The 18993-nt window shown below is 35.0% G+C and overlaps 1 protein-coding gene across 1 annotated transcript in view; it reads left to right on the top strand.

The window, feature by feature from the left end:
- LOC145284826 (cilia- and flagella-associated protein 299-like) overlaps positions 1 to 11117 on the top strand; it is a 28385-nt gene extending 17268 nt beyond the window's left edge. Inside the window, exons 3-6 of the mRNA XM_080133796.1 lie at positions 1102 to 1192; positions 4380 to 4522; positions 6445 to 6574; positions 10980 to 11117. Of these exons, the coding sequence (XP_079989922.1) occupies positions 1102 to 1192; positions 4380 to 4522; positions 6445 to 6574; positions 10980 to 11078 (463 nt within the window). The 3' untranslated portion in view covers positions 11079 to 11117. The remainder of the gene's footprint in view (positions 1 to 1101; positions 1193 to 4379; positions 4523 to 6444; positions 6575 to 10979) is intronic.
- The last annotated feature ends 7876 nt before the right edge of the window (positions 11118 to 18993 follow it).

Genomic DNA, 18993 nt, shown 5'->3' with positions numbered 1-18993 from the left:
AATAGTGGCTAATATGCCCCACTCGTCCACATCGGTAGCGGCTCTTTGCAGTCCTTGAGCAGGTGAGGACCCTGGCACCGGAAGCACTTGATGGCAGGTCTCCCCTCCTGTCTCCTCACCGCTTGTCTCTCGTCATTCAAGTGGGGCTTTGTGCACGTATTTCCACTCACAACTGCAGCCATGATTGGGCCCTTGACATTCTTGACTAGGACTCTGGCATGGACCAAGAGGTCGTCCACTTCCATAGTATTGATCTCAGTGATTATTTGCATGTTCGTGGAGATTTCTTCTGGGAAGCCGTTCACTAGGTATAGCTTTACCGTCATCTCCAGTCTCCTGCCCACGTAACCAGCCAATCCTGCCAGTCTCCTGATCTCTGCAGCAAAGACATCAACAGACTCGCTAGTCCACCTCAAACTTGCAAGCTTGCCGAGTGCTTCAAATGGACTCTCAGTGAAAGCCAATTTCAGTCTTTGCTCCACTGAGGCAAGGTCTCCCTTATCTTCATTGCGCATCTGCTGGTAAATTGTGAGGGCTTCCCCCTCTAAGTATAGCGGCAGCAGGTTGACCATGTCTTCGATTTTTTGCAACCTTGCCACCATCTTTAATTTTTCCAGCCATTTAATTAGGTCACCCTGCCCAGTGAAGGGTTTCAACCTCTGAGTGTTCAGTCTCCAGTTAGCCATGTTAATCTGTTTGACAGGCCGAAATAGCTTCTGAGGTTACGATCAGGATTCGGTTCTGGGGTTTGGGAAGGAGCAGTCAACAGCATGTTTCTGTCCTCCTCTTTTCCATTCGATTTCCACTGGCCTCTCACCACCAAGTAATTCACAATTGTATTTTTTGTGTCACCAACATTGACGATTTAACCTTCAACCTCTAGAAAAGTGTAACTTACAACTGAATTTGACCAAGCACACAACAGGTTCGTTCATAGTGGATAAAATAAATGAAGAAGGTCGGAGGCTACATCGACCAAAACATGGTGAGAATACCATTCAAGATGAGAACAGTAGTCTGAAGAATCTAAATAATCCAAATAATCAATCCTCATCTCAAAAATTCAGAAACAAAATAATCAATATCTTTTTCGTTTTCAAGAACTTTGGCAAGTGCTGGCAAAGAGCTATACGATCCCTTTTTAAAACAATTGGCAAAACGAGAAGAGGCCAACAGGAGCGGCAAAATGGCAGTAAGTTCTTTATTTTCATTCAATTTTCATTTATCATATCTTAATGAAGATTCGTTGTCTGTTTGTAAGTGAACATGGAAAAAGTATTTAAAATGACTTTCAAACTACGATGATCATTGTCAGTTAAATAGTAGAAATATAGGGGAACCTGGGGCAAAATGAGATAGCGGGGTAAAACGAGACACCACAGATAACTGAAACAGAGAGAGAGAGAGAGAGAAAGAGAGAGAGAGAGAGAGAGAGAGAGCTAGCTCTTTCGTGAGGAGTCTCATGAAGAGATCACGTGGTAACGCCAACGTCTACCATTGTTGTATTCAGCGCTGTACATCAAAAAGGGGTAAGTATTCAAAATTTATCTATTTTGATCTGTGACGAACTGTACTCTGAGAGTGCAGAAAGCTGGGTAACCTCTCAAGGGGACTGTAGGAAATGGACACACTACGGCTGTGCAGGTCTAGACGAACGCAACAAGACCCCAATATTCATTTGTGACCTCTGTGAAGACTGACTTATTCAGACCAAGAACCATCTCGTTTTGCCCCATATGGGGCAAAACGGGACAATACAGTTAGCTGAATAAATCATCTGTATTTCTTTTGAAAATAATTGTTTTCCAATACTTTGAATGTTCACTACACAGAATATGGTTTATATGCCAATGCTACCTTTGACTTGACAGTTCTTTTTCCCTTAAGTATCTCGTTTTGCCCCAAGTTCCCTACTCTTGAAACGTATATATGTTTACTTGTTTGATTAATTTATGTATTTGATTAAAAAAAAAATAAATAAAATAATAATAATAATAATAATAATAATAAGAGCACTAGAAACAATTCCAAAAAAGTTTGAAAAAAGAATGGGAGAAATTGGAATCAGAGGAATGACTGGAAAAATACAATGAACAATAATAATGAAAACGGCCGAAATATTAAGGAAAACCCTTGAATGTGGAGACTAACACACATGAGCAGCAAGCACAGACCAGACAAACTGCTACAAAGGCAAAACATGAAACACCACATGAAACCAAGAACATTGAAGCCGCATATCTATAAATTCTCTACCACCCCCCATTACTACACCACTGACCTCCCCTAAAAAAAAAAAGTGAGACAAAACAGCCAAGTAGAGTCAAGGAAGAAGGAAAGACCAATGAGAGAGTACTGACCAGAGAGTACTGGATAAGTGTGAAGAGAACTGGGATCTTGGGGAGACTTATTGCCACTCAAATTCAAGTAAAGACCAATAGCTGCTGCCAACAAGAAATCAATGGCAAGTAGCTGTTTGTGATAATGCAAATTTATTTGCAAATACTATCAAAAGAGGTGGAGAGTACTGTAAATCTGGGGAGACTTGTTGTCACTCAACTTCCAGGGAACACCACAGGCTGTTTTGAAGGAGAGAGTTCAACTTCAACAAGATGATATATAAACCATTATGACTACAACCAGATCACAACTTTAGCACCTACACATGCATGAAATTTTTTCTCCCTAATTAAGACTTTCTAAAGTTTTTGCCTTCGCCCATATTCATAGACGTTACATTATTCATGCTTTTCTCTTTTGCATTCCTCTTTTTTATGATAGACTAACCTGGGTGCCAGGCGTTGCCCGGGTGTTTGGAGGTGTGTGTTGAAAAAAAAAAGTGGTAGTAGGCAGGCAGGCTCGAACCCGTACTGCAAAGGAAGAAAAGAACATAAAAAAAAGTGACATTTTTGCCATTGCGTCCATTGCCAAACCAGAAGTGGCAAAGGTTTAAATTAAGTCTAGTCAATCGAAAAGATGGGATGACTTTCGAAAATAAAAGTGACCCCTCCTTGTAACAAAGTGCCCAGTTGAGAGTGAAGGAATTAATGATTTTAGCCAATTTTTCGACATTTGTCATCAGAAGGGTCGAGCTTCAAAACGATACTGATCTTGTGAAAATCTGTCACCTCTGTCGAAAGTTTTAGGCAGACATACAAACATACATACACACATTTAAACAGATAAGATTTATATAATAGCAGATTAACGAAGGTGATCAATAAAGTTGTTTTAAATATTAGAATTATATTTTGCTTTTCTATTCTGCAGAGACAACCTATGTACAAGGTGCCTTCAATAAGTTTCCAGAGGTTGTCCATATGCGAACTTGTATTGATAGTACACACATACAACTCTAGTCCTCTTCTAATAATCTCCTCCGGCTGCAATGCACTTGTATCATTCCAACAATTTCTGGAAAACCCTATCGAAGTCTTCTTGTGTGAGCATGTCAATGACCCTTGTCACAGCCTCTTTCAACTCCTAAACTGTCTCACAACGATGGCCTCTAAGGTTTACTTTTAGCTTAGGGAATAACCAAAAGTCACAAGGAACAAGGTCTAGACTATAGGGAGGGTGAGAAACTGTCTTGATACCCATCTTGGTCAAATAGTCTGTGACAAGGATGGAGTTGTTGACTGGTGCATTCACCCAAAGCTTCTGCAATCCCTTGTAAATAATTGTGTGTACAGTTCCCACACTGACATCAAACTGTGCGCTTATTGTCTTTATAGACACACAACGGTCCTTATCCATGAAATTCTTTATTTGGCCAATCAGCTCTGGTGTTCTGACTTCTTTACTCCTTCAACACCTCTCATCATCACTCACAGACTCCCTGCCTTCCTTGAATCGCTTATGCCACTTCAAAAATTGGTGTTCGATTCACGCAAAATGGTTCAAAAGCAGTCTGTAGCATTCCATACATTTTTGTGGCATTTTTGTTGCATTTTTGAAATTCACCTACTGTGACAATCAGGCTTTAGTAGAATGTATCCCAATTCCTGCTATAGCTGTTCATTTAAATCTAAAATCACAACAATTGTTCAGTCATCTCTTAAGATGTACAGCAATTTTTAAGAGTCTATAACAATTTTAAATTCCTGTACAAAATGTTTAGAAAATTATTGAAGGCACCTCGTATTGTGTGTATAATATGCATATTAATACACGTGTACCTTCATTTGCCTACCTTTTTCCTTGGGTACAAGCAAGTATAACGTGTCCAACTGCTATATTTATATGGGAAAATACTCTTCTTCTTGAGTTATGTACAATGTTACAGCAGGTTGAGTTGATATCAATATGTGTTTAACATGCACACATACTTATTCTTTTTTTAGATATGTTCTTATTTATTCTTTTTCTTTCATTTGTAGACAATTATTTTTATCCGTGATACAAACTCCCGTGGACAAGAAATATCAGCATATATTGATTATGGCCACCGCTTAGAACTGGAAGATTTTGAGCCATATTTTCTGGGGAAGAAAAGGTTGCTTCCTCGACCTTCAGATCTCAGGTAAAAATGTTTACTTCTTCTAACTAAATATTTCAGATAAAAAGTCCTGCTTCCTAAATTCTAGTGTAACATGGACAACGTTTCCCTTTGAGAAGCATAGTGCATTATCATCCAGGCTGTACCATTAAAACATGTCAAGGTACATTTTTTATCAATAGTATCTAATTATAGATTATCATAAATGTAAAAGTAGATTTCTAGCTTTGTAAAACATGTTTTATATTAAAATGTAAATGAATAGTCAGACAAAAGAGCCAAGAAATTGACTATATAACAATACTAGTCTGAGTGCCCAGCGTTGCCCGGGTGTTTGGAGGTGTGTGTTGAGCAAAAAAAAAAAAAAAAGTGGTAGTAGGCAGGCAGGCTCGAACCCGTACCACAAAAGAGGAAAAGAAAGTGAAAAAGAAAAACAAAAAAAAAAATGTGACATTTTTGCTGTTGTGCCCATCGCCAAACCGGAAGTGATGAATGTTTAAATTAATGCTAGTCAATCGAAAAGAGGGGATGACTTTCGAAAATATCGGCAATAAAAGCGATCTCTCCTTGTAGAATAGTGCCCAGTTGAAGGTGAAAGAATTAATGTTTTAGCCAATTTTTCGATATTTGTCGTCCGAAGGGTTGAACGTCAAAACGATACTGATCGTGTAAAAATCCATCGCCTCTGTCGAAAGTTTTAGGCAAACATACATACATACATACATTTAAACAGACAGGTGAGATTTATATTATAGATGAGAAAGGGAAATGACGTGAATGAAGAAGATATTTTGAAAAAGCTTTTGATGGGATATCTAGAAAAAAGAGTGCATTGAAACTTTATCTGGCGGAAACTGTTTATTGATTTTTTTTTCATTGATTATTTACGTTATTTCCTCTTCTCACACCACTTCAATTATAATCAAGATTGACACAGTGAAGGTTGCCAACATTCCTAAGTGAAAGTGTTTTTGTGGAACGAACAGGATTTGAACATGGCACACTAATGCTGTCAGCCCACGTTGTTAACCACTTCGCCACCGACACCTTCTTGATGTTGCTGAATGCTGTTGCTCATCCAGTGTTTATCGTCAATGACGTTGCGCTTGCTGGGAAGCTTAAATAAAATCATCCAGACATTCTTTTGCTTTGTTTAAAAAAGAAGAGCCAAAGGTAATTTTGCTTTGGTTTGGTTGTATTTATTTTATAGCATATCAACCCTTTTCAGATTATTTAATGTCCAGTCCAGTAATTTTTGAAGAAGGTTTTATACTTCAAGTTCTTTATATCTTCAATTGCCTTGTTTGGGGTGAAAATGTAATAAAAAAATAAAAAAATAAAAAAATTATCTCTTCCTAGCGTTTAGTTTGGTTGTTTTGTAGAAGAAAATTGTTGTTTTTCTTTTTGGCTTTGCATAACATGGTTGAGTTTACAAAGGGAAAGGAAAAAAAGAAGCAATGTCATGTTTCATGCATTTTAGGTCAGGCAGCCAGTATCTTCAGACAGCCTGATCTGGTAGCACCAGATGTAAATTTGGTGTGTAATTTGATCTGAGATACTCGTTTATTTTGACCTTAAAACACAATCTCACTGAAGTAGAGGACTAGAAAGACAAAGAAGGAAGGACAAAAGTACCCAGCTATTTCAATTGCAATGGTTAATTCAGAACACATCTTTTCAAATCCCACGTTTGACGTCACTTCCATGACACTTGTTTTTTTATGTTTGGCCGATTTTTCTCCAAAAGGTCAGCTGCCTGAACCCTGCTGACCCTTGTCTATCATACATCCTGTTTATGACTTATGTTAATTCTCCTTACTAATATTTTTCAGTCAAATATATATCAGCTGAAGCACACAAAATTGTACAACAACACAAATTCATAAATTCATTGAAACCATAATAGAATTGCAAAATTATCTTATTTTATCTATTTTTTTTCACAGTTTCTACAACTGGAAAAAAAACAAATCGACTTCAAATTCAAGTCCCAATTATGAAGTCATCACACAAATCTCACATGGTTTGCTTTTTAAAAACAAAAGAGACAGGAAAATAGTAAATGTCGATCCATACGTAAGTATGTACTTACAATATCAAGTGTTGTATTAGATACTGGGTATATCTACCTGATATTGCCCGGGAGTCTCTTTTCTTCTTTTTGTTTTGTTCATTGACTTCCCTTTCTTTCTTTTAACCCTCTTAATTAAATTCTTGTTGGAAAATATTTACATTTTTTGGAAAAAAGTTACAATGAAGAAATGCATGGCATTACTGCAAAAATCAAGTTTGCAATAAATTTGATAAGACATCTTAGGAAATTTTGAAATTTAAATTCAATAAATATGACAAAATGTTTCTTTCTTTTTGCCATTTTTGAGGATTTTAGAGGTATGTGATATCGAAACAGAATTGAAATAATAAATAAATTGATCATAATTGATGAAGGTTTTTTACATTGATAATTACACAAAGATGTAAGCGAGGGAGCCAATCCTTTTCTATCAAGTACTATTTTTTTGAGTTTTTGTAATGACTTGATTGATTATCAAAAATCCCAAAGAAGTGGTCAACAGCAGACATATCATAAATGTAAAAGTAGATTTCTGTTTTTGCAAAACATATTTTATATTAAAATGGAAATGAATATTACGTGTATGATATTCTTGACATGCATACATTTATAAAACTAGTCGAGTCATGGGCCGTTAAGACATTTAGGATGAGGACAACAGTTTGTTATACTAAGAACAACGTACATATATATATATATGGCCTGTTAATTAAGAAAATATAAATATGATTTAGATAATGACAATGCAACATATATCGATTTAATGACAACACATCAATATGATATTTCATCCAAAGAGGATATATTAAAGGTATCACAGGAGGTAGTTCTTAGAGGTGCAATGGAGATTTGTAATCAGTTTCATTCTATTCCTGGGAAAATTTTACATAAAAATGTACTTTTACATTTTATGTAGATTCTCTATCCTTTTTTTCTATAGGGAACACAAAAACATAACACACGCACATTTAGTTTTATTATATAGATTACAAGTAGAGGGTGGTTTTAAAGTTTTGTTAATTCTACCAAAATTTAACTACAGTATAGTAATAAGGAATGCACTAATACAAAATATATGATTCAGTGCTTCTTAGAACAGTGAAACAAAATAAGAGCACCAGAAAAATATTAAAAAAAAAAAAACAGGTAATAAAGAAATAGAAAAGAAGAGATTGAAAAAGAACAGAAGAAGAAGCATGAAATCACTTTCGATCAAAATGAAATATACTTATCCACATACCCTTGATAATGTAGTTTCAACATATGTGCAGCCAAATGTGCGAGGGGAAGGGCGCCTGGCTTTGCCCGTGTATAAAATACGTTTAAATATATTTTAATTTGTCCAGATTTCATATATATTATTATACAGTCATGATTTCCAAAGTAAAAAAAAAAATAAAAAACAGTATTTGGGTGCCATTAGCTAGAATCGAAACTAGCATTCAAATCTGGTGACGTTACCACTGTGCCAACGTGACACGCATATGAACTGATTAAAAATTAAAAATAAACTAAGATCAATGTACAAAATTTATTACCATCTTTTCAATTTTTACCCTTAAAAACTATTTTAACTGACTAAAGACCCGTAAAAGAACGGGCTGTAAAAATACAATCATTTGAGGCCCCTAGTGCTGTGCTGTGACTTTTAGCTTCGGAGGAGATAGAGTTTGAAAATATGGAGACAGACAGACATATAGCCTTTTATATATTAGATAATTAGTAATAGAGGTTATAAAACTAGCAAGGAAAACCTTAATTAGATATGATAATGAAATATGGACAAGAAAGGATAGAGAAAACCACTTTGATATGGCGATGGGGTCTGCGGACTCTGCTTGCAACTGACTTGGTAGGTCTGTGTGTATATATATATATATATATATATATATATATATATATATGTATGGTGCTTCAACCTTTTGGGAACCATCAGTGCAGGGAGTTACGATTATAGCCGGTTGAGAGATTCAAACCCAGCCACAAAAGCATCTCTGACTTCATTAGCAAGGAACAAACTGCACGGGTGTCCATAAAGTCCATGTGCACTTTAAAAATTATAACTTCATTATTTTAGCTTTCAAATCCTCTAAGGAACTAGTTTTGGTTGCATATGCAATTGTTTTTATATATCTCCCATGAAAAAATCTCATTTCAAATCTGTTCAGCCAATCAAAACACAGTTTACTTTTCCATGATTTAAGCCATCGATCAAATTTATTCTTAAACAAAGAAAATATTTTTTTACTTATCTAAATTGTTGCAAGTTCAATAACTTAAGTATACAAAACTTTAGAACATGTTTTACAGATTATTTCCACCGCAATAGATACCCTTCATAAAAATCAATATTTGTGTGTTATGAAAAGCGATATGTTAACAGACCATTCAAATAAATTTCAATCAAGCCAAAAACTTTAATTATTTTTATTGGTATTTTTTTTTATCATTTAAAATAATTAAATTCGTTTCATTTTGTCAAACGTGTTTGTCATTTTACAGCTGTCTGTAAGAAACAGTGTCAACAAGTGTGTGGGTTTTTTTTTAAGAAACTAGCATGGCAGAACAGTTTTTTTTTTAAATCGACCTCATATTACAAATGGTATTTTTAACTTTTCTTTCATGGCCAAAATTGTAAACATGACAATATTCAACATCTTCACATGGGCAAAGCCGGGTGAAGTCTTTAGGGAGTTGAGTTAATGCTTTTCGGGCACTCCCTAATAAAATAAATATTTCAACACAAGCTACTGAATAAACGAACAAACGACTTCGTAAAACTTGCAAGGAAAAGGTTTATTGAAGTAAGGCAAGATGCCATTTAGATATAGCTGGGATAGAACTCGTCTGCCTTTGCCCGGTAGTTATTCCCAAGTAGGGACTGTCGATACCGATGTAGGTAGAGAGAGAGAGAGAGAGAGAGAGAGAGAGAGAGAGAGAGAGTGTGAGGAAACAGGTCCGCTCTCTTTGACGTCTCGCTGGAAAAGGGAAGAGTTTTTCTTGTCCGGGACAGAAGCAGTCATAGTTCCTTAAGGGGGTAAGGAAGATCCTTGCGCTATGCCTCTGATTGGTCAGTATGTGCCATATCGCACAGTCAGGGGAGGCACTGACGCACAAGAAAAGAGTTCTATTTGTTTCTGCTACAAGTTCGCTAGTTTTATATAAATAAATATGGAAGATTTGTAGAGTAGAAATCGATGTTGTACATAAGATGAACAAGCTATCCCTTTTCTTTCTTTGTTCGTTCGGCTTACTCTTCTTTTTTCTTTCATTTTATTTTTTTACTTTATTTTTTGTTAGATTTTTTTTTCATAGAGGTGCGATTTAGATGAATGTTAAAACAGAAATGGTTCTGATTGTTTACCCTTTTTCTTTCTCCAGTCTGTCACATCCTAAAGCTACCAACTTTTAACATGAAGGTGCTAAATCAAAGAATTTTCAACCAATGGAAATATTTCCAACCCTCAACAAGTAACACCTATACGTGAATGTAGTAATCCAAGTCTATAAAACAGTGGCTTGATGAACAGAAATTCAGAGTTCTTCCTGAACACTACCTGACTCTCCAAGCGCCTATTCCAGAAGACTGGAATGAGGGACGTTGAAATCCCTTTAAGCCTTATGCTTGATCTACAGTGAACATATGCCACCCAGAAACTAAACACACACGCGCGCGCGCGCACGCACGCGCGCACACACACACACACACACACACACACACACACACACACACACACACACACACACACACACACACAGGACTTTAAAACTTTTCAACAAACTTGGATCTTTTAAAGTATATTTTGCAGTTCTGTAAAATCACTGATATAAAAGTATATTTTGCAGTTCTGTAAAATCATTGATATAAAAGTATATTTTGCAGTTCTGTAAAATCATTGATATAAAAGTATATTTTGCAGTTCTGTAAAATCATTGATATAAAAGTATATTTTGCAGTTCTGTAAAATCATTGATATAAAAGTATATTTTGTTTGTTCAGTCATGGTTTCTCACCTCATTTCCAACATCCTGTTGTTGAGTTAACAGTTCCTACTTACTTGCCTCCCCACGAGGGCAGAGTTAGACACAAGGTCGGTTTTTAATGTGAGGAAAATTCAGCTCCCCTCAAAAGGGGTACTCTGCATAGGCACAAAAATAAAAATTGTCTCAGACATGAAGAATTTCTCCTCCACTGACTGAGGACACTGTGATCTTGGCCCAAACGCTAACCGACGATCCATTCGTATTTTTCTTCATCTTTTCATTTACAAATTTAATAACATATTTATTAATTGTTAGTGCTTTTCTCGTCACTTTTCAATGATTTCAGCAAAACACAAAACTACATGTAGACAGGGGAGGGACTACAAATTAATTCTTTCTTTTTGTCTTTCTCTTTTATGGCAGGCCGCCTCACCTGGTGACAATTCCATTCGTACTGTCCTGTGTACCCCGAAATACCTGCAAGTTGTTCTCTACGACCATATGACCAGACGCAAAATTTAACAGGAATTCCTTGTCCAAAAATAAATCAAATGAAAATTGCTTATAGAATCTTTTCTTCATTTATGCACAAGTTGGAAAAAGCATTTTTTAAAAATTTAAATTTAAAGTAATCTTTCATCATTTAAGTTGGAATAAAACATTGAAAACAAAAATGTTTAAGATGCGTTCATGTGATCCTCACATCTAATGATAAAAGTCTTGTATTCTTTGGATTATTCCGATTACTGTTCTCAGCTTGAGTGCTATTCTCATAACGATTTGGTCGATGTAACCTCTGACCTTCTTTAGGTGTATCTTTTGAACTCAGTAATCTTTGTTCAACTGTAGAATCTGCATTAAATTTCGAATGGAACCTTTCATTTAATCTATGGTTTTATTAATCCATGGTCTTATTCTGTCAGCCATGACTGGGTAGTCTTATATGCTGGTCAATATAATGCCAAAGTACTCCAAGCACAAAAATTGCAACATTTTTTTTTTTTTTTTTTTGTGACTTGAGCCTGAAACCATGAGTAAAAAAATTAGATTTATTATTTTATCATGTTAGTGCTTTTAAACGTAATGGAAAATGACCTATAAGTGTTTAATTTCAAAATTGGAAACGTTTACATACTCAAATCTTGTCTAACTTTTAGTATGATATAGAGTAAACCCAACCCAACATAAAACCATAAAAAATGTTTCAATTTTTTTTTTTTTTTTGTGTTAATTGGTGTATTGACCCGTCTATTTAGTAATTTGCAATTATATTTTGAGTATCACTCGCACTGAGGATTGAGCCTTCAACCTCCAGAAGAGTGTCACTTAGAACTGAATTTTACTTTATCTATTACACCACATAAAATTCAGTTTCAAGTGCAACTCTCCTGTAGATTGAAGATTCAATCCTTAGAGTGAACGATACTCAGAATAAAATTGTCACCGTATCGTATGAATCCAAAGATTTTATTGTTTACATTGGTTTCCCTGATATTATCTAGTCAGAATTCTTTCTAGAAAGACATCAGGAATTACAGGTGGGACCACGTGAAGGCTATCAATATTCTGAGTGAATGTAATAATTACTTATGCCTTCTACCCAGTCATGGCTGACATAACAAGAACATGCTACTGTTGTGCATTAAATAAATAAAATTCCTGAGTTTGATAAGATACACGTAAAGAAGGTCGGAGGTTACATCGACCAAAACGTTGTGAGAATAACACTTAAGATGCGAACAGTAGTCTGAATAATTCAAATTATAAATCTGCATCTCAAAAATTAAAAGATTAAAAAAAATATCCTATTTCAAACTTAAGCGTAACAGATTAAAAAAAATCTGCAATTCTAACATCAAGCATGCCTGAATGACAAAAATGCTATTTCAATATTAAGTACTAACAAGAACCATCAAAATTTCACAGAATAAGAAATATATTTAATCAACAAATATGTTTTTATAAAGCTGATATTTTTCTGGGTAACTCAAAAAATTATTTTTGGGGGGACAGGAAAGCCAATAGCTTGTGGCAAATATGCATTTATTTACATTTCCATGAAAATAGTGCCCATTATATTTTAAATATAGAACTGATTCAAATGAAATGCATTAGTAAGTACTAATAAATGCTCAGAAAGTAATATTGTGCTACATAGTTCAATACAAATAATAAAACCTCATTGTAAGAGACAATTTTTAATTTATTCCTTCAGTCCAGCACTTCTTGGTAAACAGTTCTCTTTTTGCCCTGTTTTTTTCGAATGTTCTCTTTTGTGTAAAGTTTCATTGAGTTATTTCTTTACTGCACATTGAAATTATTACGATTTCCTTTCTTACACTACTACAACAATGATCATATATTTTTATAATGATGCTTGAAAACGAGGCTTCATCAAAGAGAGGTTACTTTCTGTTGTGGTTGCAAGGTTGAACAATAATTTGTAAGGAAATACAATGAAGACGCAGACAACAAGATAACGCAATAATAAGTGTATTAAAGAAAAGGTATATTTACAATATGTACAAATGACGGTGTCGAGTCAGAGAGTCTTGGTGGGAGGACATGTACGCTCTTCGGCGTCACTTCTGGTGGCATTTGAGTAAGACACACCAAGGCCAACCTAGGCTTGCCATTTATAGTGTTATGTTATTCGCATATGCAAATAAGTGGTTGCCACCACAACACCCCCCTCCCAAGATTTGAAGTCACACAGATTTCAATATCTTTTTCTTTTTGGGTTTACCATTAATGGTTCATTCACTTTTCTTTTCCTACCTGATCTTCGGGGTTCAGGTGCATTTTGAGGCGGTTCCAAATTAAAAGATTCGTATATGATATCTATGGTGTCCTCCTCTTCGACTGTTGTCGTATCATCATCATCTTGGATATGACGTTTTTTTATCTGATTTAGGTGCCTTTTATGTATATTCTGTGGACCTTTAATCATGTATGTACAATCACCAATGCGTTTATCCACTACTCCACATTCCCAGTAAGATGTGTTATTTCTGTAGCACTTAAAATATACTCGATCTCCCGAGTTATATTTCTTTCTTCTCGTGTGTGTAGTGTTTCGGATAATTGCCTGCCTTGGCAATAGTTTGTCAAACGCTGATTTTACCTTTCTGGCAAACATTAGATCAGCTGGTGATATGTTTGATGGTGTGCACACTCTAACTTCGTCATTCTTTTTCTTTACGTATACGGTGGGGCTGCCCACTCGCTGTGTTCTATTTTTGATAGAATTCCCGTCTGTTCCAATCTATTTAATTCTTTATCAATCTTTTCCAACCCAGCGAACGGAACATTTCGCTTTTTTCTAAAAATTGGGCTGGCGTTTTCTTTAAGTTCAAACGAGGCCTTGAATTTATTGCAGCGACCTAAGTTAGTCGTGAATGCCTCAGGAAATAATTCTTTTAAATCGTCTTTTATATTTACTGTTGTTGGAGAAGAACATTTTAATTTTTTACAGAATGTATTGATTGGCTTATCCCATAGTCCGAATTTCTCAATTAAATCTATTCCAAACAGATTTTCACTATTTTTTAGTACGAATATTTTTAATTTCTTCGAAATCCCTTTCAATTTTATCGGGAGGACGACTTCTCCTTCAAATTTTATACCACCACCAGTTACCGTCCGGGCTGCTTTACTAGTTTTCATCATGGCCGGTTTTCCCAAGTTTTTCCACGTATTCAGGTTTATTATTGAAACATCGGAGCCGGAGTCGAGTTGTAACTTTATTGATGTTTTAAATATTTCCACTTTTACGTATTTTCGCCGATCTTTGTCTAATTTTGTATTTGATTTTGTTTGCTGTACTCTCTTTCTGGTGTAATCTTTATATCTGCAGCAATCGCTTTTGTGTCCCACCTTCTTACAAATGTAGCATTTTTTCTTCTTATAAGGACAATCTGATTCCCAATGCTTTTCTGCACATCTCTTACAGTTATATCTAGGAAGAGGCTTGTTATATTGTGTACTATATTTATGGTTATTATCTTTGGAATATCCCGTTCCATTGCTTTTCTTTGTAAAGTTCTTGGTTGGTGCGTATGGTTTTCTAACTTTTCTTACATATGCCACTCCGGATTCTTCTATATTTTTTGAATCCTTTTTTAGTGTAATGGCCCTTTCACAGTCCTCTGCTAGTTTCTGGAGGGTTAAATCTTGCTCAGATTCCAGCTTAGACAACACTCGTCTGCGTATTTCTGCATTTTTCGTGGAAACTAACCCTTGAGCGAAGATTAGACATTTAAAATCTTCTACCGTTAGTTCTGCAAGCTTAAAATTATCGCAGTTTTTATTGACAACTGATGCGTATGTCAAATAATCTTGGTTGTCCATCTTTCTTAGATTCATGCACAGCCATCTTTTATGAAAAAGAGATATATTTGGATTAAATAATTCTTTTAGTAATTTTACAGCTTCCATGAACTCTAATTCCGCAGTTTTTTTAGGTAATATGTAATCTACGAATTTGCTGTGTTCTGATGTACCCAATTTTCTGAGTAAGAGGCTCACTTTCTGACTATTTGGCCAATTTTTACAATCCAGTTGGAAAACATCCTCGTATCTTGTGTAGTATGCTTCAAAATTCTTCTCTTCCTCAGGCACATAATGAAATGTGTCTATGCTATTAAAAATAGTTGTATGGGAGAAATTAACACTATCGACATTTTCTCGATTACTCTTTAGTAGTTCCAGTGTTTTAGCAAAACGTTCCTCTTGTCTTTCTTCATATTCCAATTGTAGTTTCTTATGCCTTTCTTCCTGTTCCAATTGCAGTTTTTTCTGCTTTAATTGCGCCATTTTCTGCTTTTCTTCTTGTTCCTGCTGCCATTTCAATAATCTGTCCTCTCTCTTTTCCTCGCGGTCAGCCTGTGCCTGTATTTGTGTTTGCAAAAGCTCGTTTTGTGTAGCTTGTCTGCGTTCATCCCGCTCAGCCTGTGCTTGTAAAAATTGCATGAACATTTTTGATAAGTCTTCCATGTTTTTTTGTTTTTTTTTTAGTGTGTAGTTAAAAAAAATATTGTACCATGTACCATATACACCGATTTGGGTTACAACAAAAAAACAAATTGCTGTAAGCTCCTGTTTTCAATAATAATATCGCTGCTTGCAATAATATATTCTTTTTGCGAGTCACGCTGCAAAAAAAAATAAAACAGGTTTATCTGGAATCACGAAATGGAATTGACTTTCTGTTTTTAGGCACTTACTAATAAGTAACTCTTTCCACAAAATAAAAGTTTGGGTTTTTTTTTTTTTTTTAATCGAGTCACAATTGAATAAATGTATGCAGTACATTTAGTTCTTTGAGTTTTTTTTTCTCTAGTATTTTAGTAATTAAAATACCTCTTAAATTGATATTACCTTTTTTTTCCGTGACGTTTTACTGTATTATCCGTTATTCAGTGACAACTTCAAGAAAAAAAATCCTTTCCTTGAATTTTAGTTTTAGCTGTGGTATTTCCTTTTAGTACCGACGTCAACCAAAACATTAATTAAAAAGTCCTTTAGTTATTTTGTTTACGGAGAACAGTAATTAGAATCCACTGGTGAACTTTTTTCGTAGGTTATTTCCTTGCTTTTCGTAATACGGGTCTGACCTGTCGTTTTTGCGACAGAACAAAGTTCGCTTTTCGTTTGCAAGTTGGTCCTTTAGTAAGATTTGTCGTGTAGCGACAAAACAAAAATTCACTTTTACATTCGTTTGCAAGTCGGATTCCCAGAAAACGGCGTAAATTGTCGCTTTTGCCACGTTAGAGTTTTTTTTTTTCACTTGAGTTGAAACTTCTCTTTAGCGTAAAATCCGTTTGCTCGTCAACACTTTGCATTCCTTAAAAAAATGGTCAACCTTTGCGTTGTGCTTTTTTTTTTTTTTTTTTAAATAGTTCTTCGTCAAATTGTTATATTTGACGCTTCATATCTCGTCGCCAACTGTTGTGGTTGCAAGGTTGAACAATAATTAGTAAGGAAATACAATGAAGACGCAGACAACAAGATAACGCAATAATAAGTGTATTAAAGAAAAGGTATATTTACAATATGTACAAATGACGGTGTCGAGTCAGAGAGTCTTGGTGGGAGGACATGTACGCTCTTCGGCGTCACTTCTGGTGGCATTTGAGTAAGACACACCAAGGCCAACCTAGGCTTGCCATTTATAGTGTTATGTTATTCGCATATGCAAATAAGTGGTTGCCACCACAACACTTTCATATTCTTTTCCAAGGTTTCCAGGGCTTATCTAGATCTGAAAGCCACTTGAGGATAAGGGTAAAGCCAAATTTTGCGGATTTTGCCTTTTTTGAAGCTGTTTGGCTTTCAAAACGTTTATTCCATTCATCATTTTCAATCCTCTCATCATATTCTTCATTACTTGATTGGCTATCCGTCTAATTAAGGTTTATCCTCAAGTAGCTTTTAACCTTGATAAGTTGTTTTTTAGTAAAAATATCAGTAAGAAATCTGCATTTTTATTTTCATATCATTAACCCTCTCCCCTCCCACATATTTTTTCACAAATGCTAATATTCCTTGATCTTCATTCCGGAGCATTACTTCCCTTTGTCAACATAATTACAGATTCAACACCAAAGGGCGCTTTCAGTTATCTTCCCTTTGACAACAGTCGATGTGGCTATTCAGTGATTATAAAAAGCACTGCACAACAAAACACATTCTCTTTCTCTGCTAGCCTCGATAGTGACACACCATATATTTTGGTTTGAGGGTTGCTTTGATAAAAATTTCACCAACATCTGTAGAAACTGAATGCCTACTAGACACTATCCTCGAGTGCCTAAGGTCTCTCTGTACAGGGGTTTGTCAGAAATTCTGATATGAGGACACTTCATTGGAAGTAAACCCTGACTAAATATTCAAAGAAATGGTGTGCTATCTCCTCAAGCCATCCAGCACATCCCTCAGTTTGCAGACGGGGGCACCCCCTTTAGCAATAAAGGGCAGCTTTGAATAAGAAATAAAAAGCCGTGGACAATGGGGAAATCAAAACAACATATGAAAGAAAATAAAAACTCATACTGGCAGGTCGGCACCCAGGATAAAAAGGGCCCTTCAACCCGTTCATACGCCAGGCGGGAAGATGCAAACAATGGTGTAAACCTTCCGAACTCTGGAAGTGGCTCTCCAACCATGACAGAGGATAACCAGGGTCAGCCATCAGGCCTTGATAACAGAGGTCCTGGCCCCCAAACATCAAATTCAGCAACAAGAAGAAAGAAAAACACAAGAGGCTTAAAAGCTCAGCCGTGGTCTGTTGCAGAAAAGAAGGTGCTACTGTTTTGCTACCACTACTCGAAGTTCGAAAAGTGGAGCAAAACATCCACTGACATTCTTACCGAGAAAATAAAAGATTCTTGTACATATGACTGTTGTTTACTTACCCCCCCCCACACACACAGATGCATCCTTCTACTCATACTTTGTTGAACATATTCTCATGAACTTAATTTCAGACTAAACGTCTTGTGTACATCTATAAAGATACTCTATTCGGTATGTAAACTTTCCTTTCTACAAACAAACATAATTCTATTTGCATTCTCTTTATACACATCCTCATGAAATACTTTCACTGCAGACGCAGTTAATTTCGCAAACAATAAATATTTTATTGTATACTTTGTTTTTAAGTTTTTACTTTATTCTCATTGGCATGGTTGTATATATATATATATATATATATATATATATATATATATATTTGTTATTGTTGTTTTTTCAAGCGATACATACGGTTAATATTGGCTCCGCCTCGGAGCTCATTTTTTTATTTACTTAGAAAGTCCCTTTTTAATTTGGACGTATATAACATTTTTATTTATTTATTATTTTTAAAACAGTAATCTATGTACACGCGTGTTTCAAGGTCATTACCTCAGCGTAGTTCAACTGTTTCTAGGGATCGAACCTCAGACCATGTTTACCACAGTCCGGTGCCTTAACCGTTAGGCCATAATCCCTAGATTAATTATACTGTTTATTTTTATCGCTTATAAATTTAGATTTTTGTTATTGTTGTTTTTTCAAGCGATATATATATATATATATATATATATATATATATATATATATATATATATATATATATATATATATATATATATATATATATATATATATATATATATATATATATATATATATATATATATATATATATATATATATATATATATATATATATATATATATATATATATATATATATATATGATTAGTTTTTTTCGGAAAAAGAAATCCAGCAGAGTGCTCAATTAAAATATCCGAAAAATAAGAACGTATTTATATTTTGTATTTTGTGTACAGAAAGTTGTTAGATGAGATGTGTCATTGGTACCGTCGGTTTCAAGCCCAATAATTAGGACAGTTTTAGATATCCATATCAAGCTTTCAGCAGTACTCA

The sequence above is a fragment of the Euprymna scolopes genome, chromosome 9 (assembly GCF_053919585.1).
Source record: "Euprymna scolopes isolate OS-2025 chromosome 9, ASM5391958v1, whole genome shotgun sequence".
NCBI lineage: Eukaryota > Metazoa > Mollusca > Cephalopoda > Sepiida > Sepiolidae > Euprymna > Euprymna scolopes.
This window is presented reverse-complemented; position numbering and strand designations above follow the sequence as displayed.